General features: G+C 60.2%; 1 protein-coding gene across 1 annotated transcript; it reads right to left on the bottom strand.

Moving 5' to 3' along the window:
• Window positions 1–268: 268 nt before the first annotated feature.
• LOC113942126 (fas-binding factor 1 homolog) lies at window positions 269–2261 on the bottom strand (the record flags this gene model as incomplete). The annotated part of the gene is made up of 6 exons (XM_027633261.1): window positions 2060–2261; window positions 1846–1887; window positions 1525–1585; window positions 1286–1346; window positions 697–811; window positions 269–356 (listed from the first exon to the last, which is right to left on the bottom strand). Coding segments are annotated over exons 1-6 (479 nt in total), but the record flags the coding sequence as incomplete, so codon positions are not given.
• Window positions 2262–2434: the final 173 nt, after the last annotated feature.

Genomic DNA, 2434 nt, shown 5'->3' with positions numbered 1-2434 from the left:
AGGGACATGGGGGGGCACAGGGACATGGGGGAGGATATGGGGGGCACGGGGGGCACAGGGAGGGCACAGAGGGGGCACAGGGACATGGGGGGGCACAGGGGGGCACAGGGACATGGGGGAGGATATGGGGGGCACAGGGGGCACAGGGAGGGCACAGAGGGGGCACAGGGGGGGCACAGGGACATGGGGGGCACGGGGGGGGTACAGAGGGGGCACAGAGGGGGCACAGGCCACCCCCTGTCCCTGTCCTGTCCCACCAGGCCCTCACCTGTCCGACATTCCCGGTGCTTTCCCGGCTCCTCCCGGGGAATCCACGAGGTCACCGAGGCCACCCCTGGGGGGGACACCGGGGACACCTGGGGAGAGGGGCACCAGTGGCCTTGGGGACAATCCTGGGGTCACCAACGGCCTTGGGGACATCCCCGGGGTCACCTGGGACAGCTCTGATCCCATGGGAATCACTGCCCTGGGAATGGGGGCTGATCCCTTGGGAATCACTGCCCTGGGAATGGGGGCTGATCCCATGGAATCACTGCCCTGGGAACAGGGAATGGGCTCTGATCCCATGGGAATCACTGCCTCGGGAACAGGGAATGGGCTCTGATCCCATGGGAATCACTGCCCTGGGAACAGGGAATGGGCTCTGATCCCACGGGAGTTGCTCCAAGGGGAAAAGCCCAGTGGAATTCCCAGTACCTTCCTCGGGATCCAGCTGCTTCCCAAGGCTTTTCCCTGCCCCTGTCCCAGCTCCTGCCGGCCTGGGCCTGGATCTGGAGATTCCCAGGATTTCTGCATCCAGGTCATCCAGGTCCTGGGGATAGAGAGCCCAAGGGAAGGAATTCTGCCCCAAAGGTCGGGAATTTTGCCCCAAAGGTCAGGAATTCTGCCTTGGCCTGTCCATGAAAGCTTGGGAATTCTGTCTTCACCTGTCCCCAGAAAGTTGGGAATTCTGCCTTTACCCATCCCCAAAAGGTTTAGGAATTCTGTCCCAAAACGTGGGGAATTCTGCTCCAAAAGTTCGGGAATTCTACCCAGAAAGGTTGGGAATTCTGCCCTTACCTGTCTCCAAAAAGTTTAGGAATTCTGCCCCAGACAGTTTGGGAATTCTGTCCCAAAAGGTCGGAACTCCTGCCTTTACCTGTTCATAAAAGGTTGGGAATCCTGCCCCCACCTGTCCCTCAAAAAGTTGGGAATTCTACCCCAAAAGGTTGGGAATTCTCCCTTTACCTGTCCACAAAAAGTTGGGAATTCTGTCCCAAAGTTTGGGAATTCTGCCCTCGCTCACCTGTGTCTCTCCCACATCGTCTCCAGGGAATTTCCCGCCGGGATCCTCCTCCAGGGCCCCCCTGTGATAGGGATCAGGGAATGGGATCAGGGATTTGGGATCAGGGGTTTGGGATCAGAGGGATTTGGGATCACGGTGTTGGGATCAAGGATTTGGGATCAGGGGTTTGGGATCAGGGATTAGGATCAGGGGTTTGGGATCAGGGAGTGAGGGGGGGGTGGGAGGAGCTGAGCACTCACCTGGAGCTCACCTGGGCGCAGGTGAGTCGGGATCCACGGGGAGGGGGAACGGGAGGATCCTCTGGGAACAAGGAAGGGTCAGGGAGGGACTTGGGATCAGGAGAAGGGAGAATTCCCTCCAGGTGATCCCAGGACAGGTGATCCCCCCCAAGTGATCCCAGCACAGGTGATCCCAGGACAGGTGATCCCAGCACAGCTGATCCCCCCCAGGTGATCCCAGCACAGGTGATCCCAGCACAGCTGATCCCCCCCAGGTGATCCCCAGCTCAGGTGTTTCTCCCCCAGGTGATCCCGGGGCACATCCAGAGGGTCCCACTTTACCATCGAATCCCAGGAGATCCGCGAGCACGTCCTCCACGGAATCTGGGACACGACAGCCCAGGTGAGCTCAGGTGGGACCAGGTGATCCCAGGTGAGCTCAGGTGACCCCAGGTGATCCCAGATGGCCTCCCCAGACAGGTGGCAAAAGCTGCCACCTGTCACCATGTCCTCCCCTCCCTGCCGGCATTCCCGGGGATCCAGGTGAGGGACTCACCTGCCATCCTGCTCTGGGCTGGGGCCACCTGTGGAGACACAAATTCTCTCAGGACACAGGGAAGCACCAGAGCTTCCCAACACCTGGGCAGGCAGGGGTTTGTCTGGAGCATCACACCTGGAGCCCACTTGGATCCCACCTGGAGCCCCCAGACCTTTCACACCCACCTGGATCCCCCTTGGATTCCCAACATGTCCCACTTAGATCCCACCTGGATCCCCAGCCGCAAATCCCACTGGATTCCCACCCCTGGATCCCCCTCGGATCTCACCCTGTCCCACCTGGATCTCCAGACCTGTTCCATCCGCCTGAATCCCACCCCTGGATCCCACCTGGATCCTCAGCCATGTCCCACTCACCTGAATCCCACCTCAA

The sequence above is a fragment of the Corapipo altera genome, unplaced genomic scaffold (assembly GCF_003945725.1).
Source record: "Corapipo altera isolate COAL_440 unplaced genomic scaffold, ASM394572v1 60451, whole genome shotgun sequence".
NCBI classification, from domain to species: domain Eukaryota; kingdom Metazoa; phylum Chordata; class Aves; order Passeriformes; family Pipridae; genus Corapipo; species Corapipo altera.
Note: the sequence above shows the minus strand (reverse complement) of the source record. Positions and strands in the feature narration are given on the sequence as shown.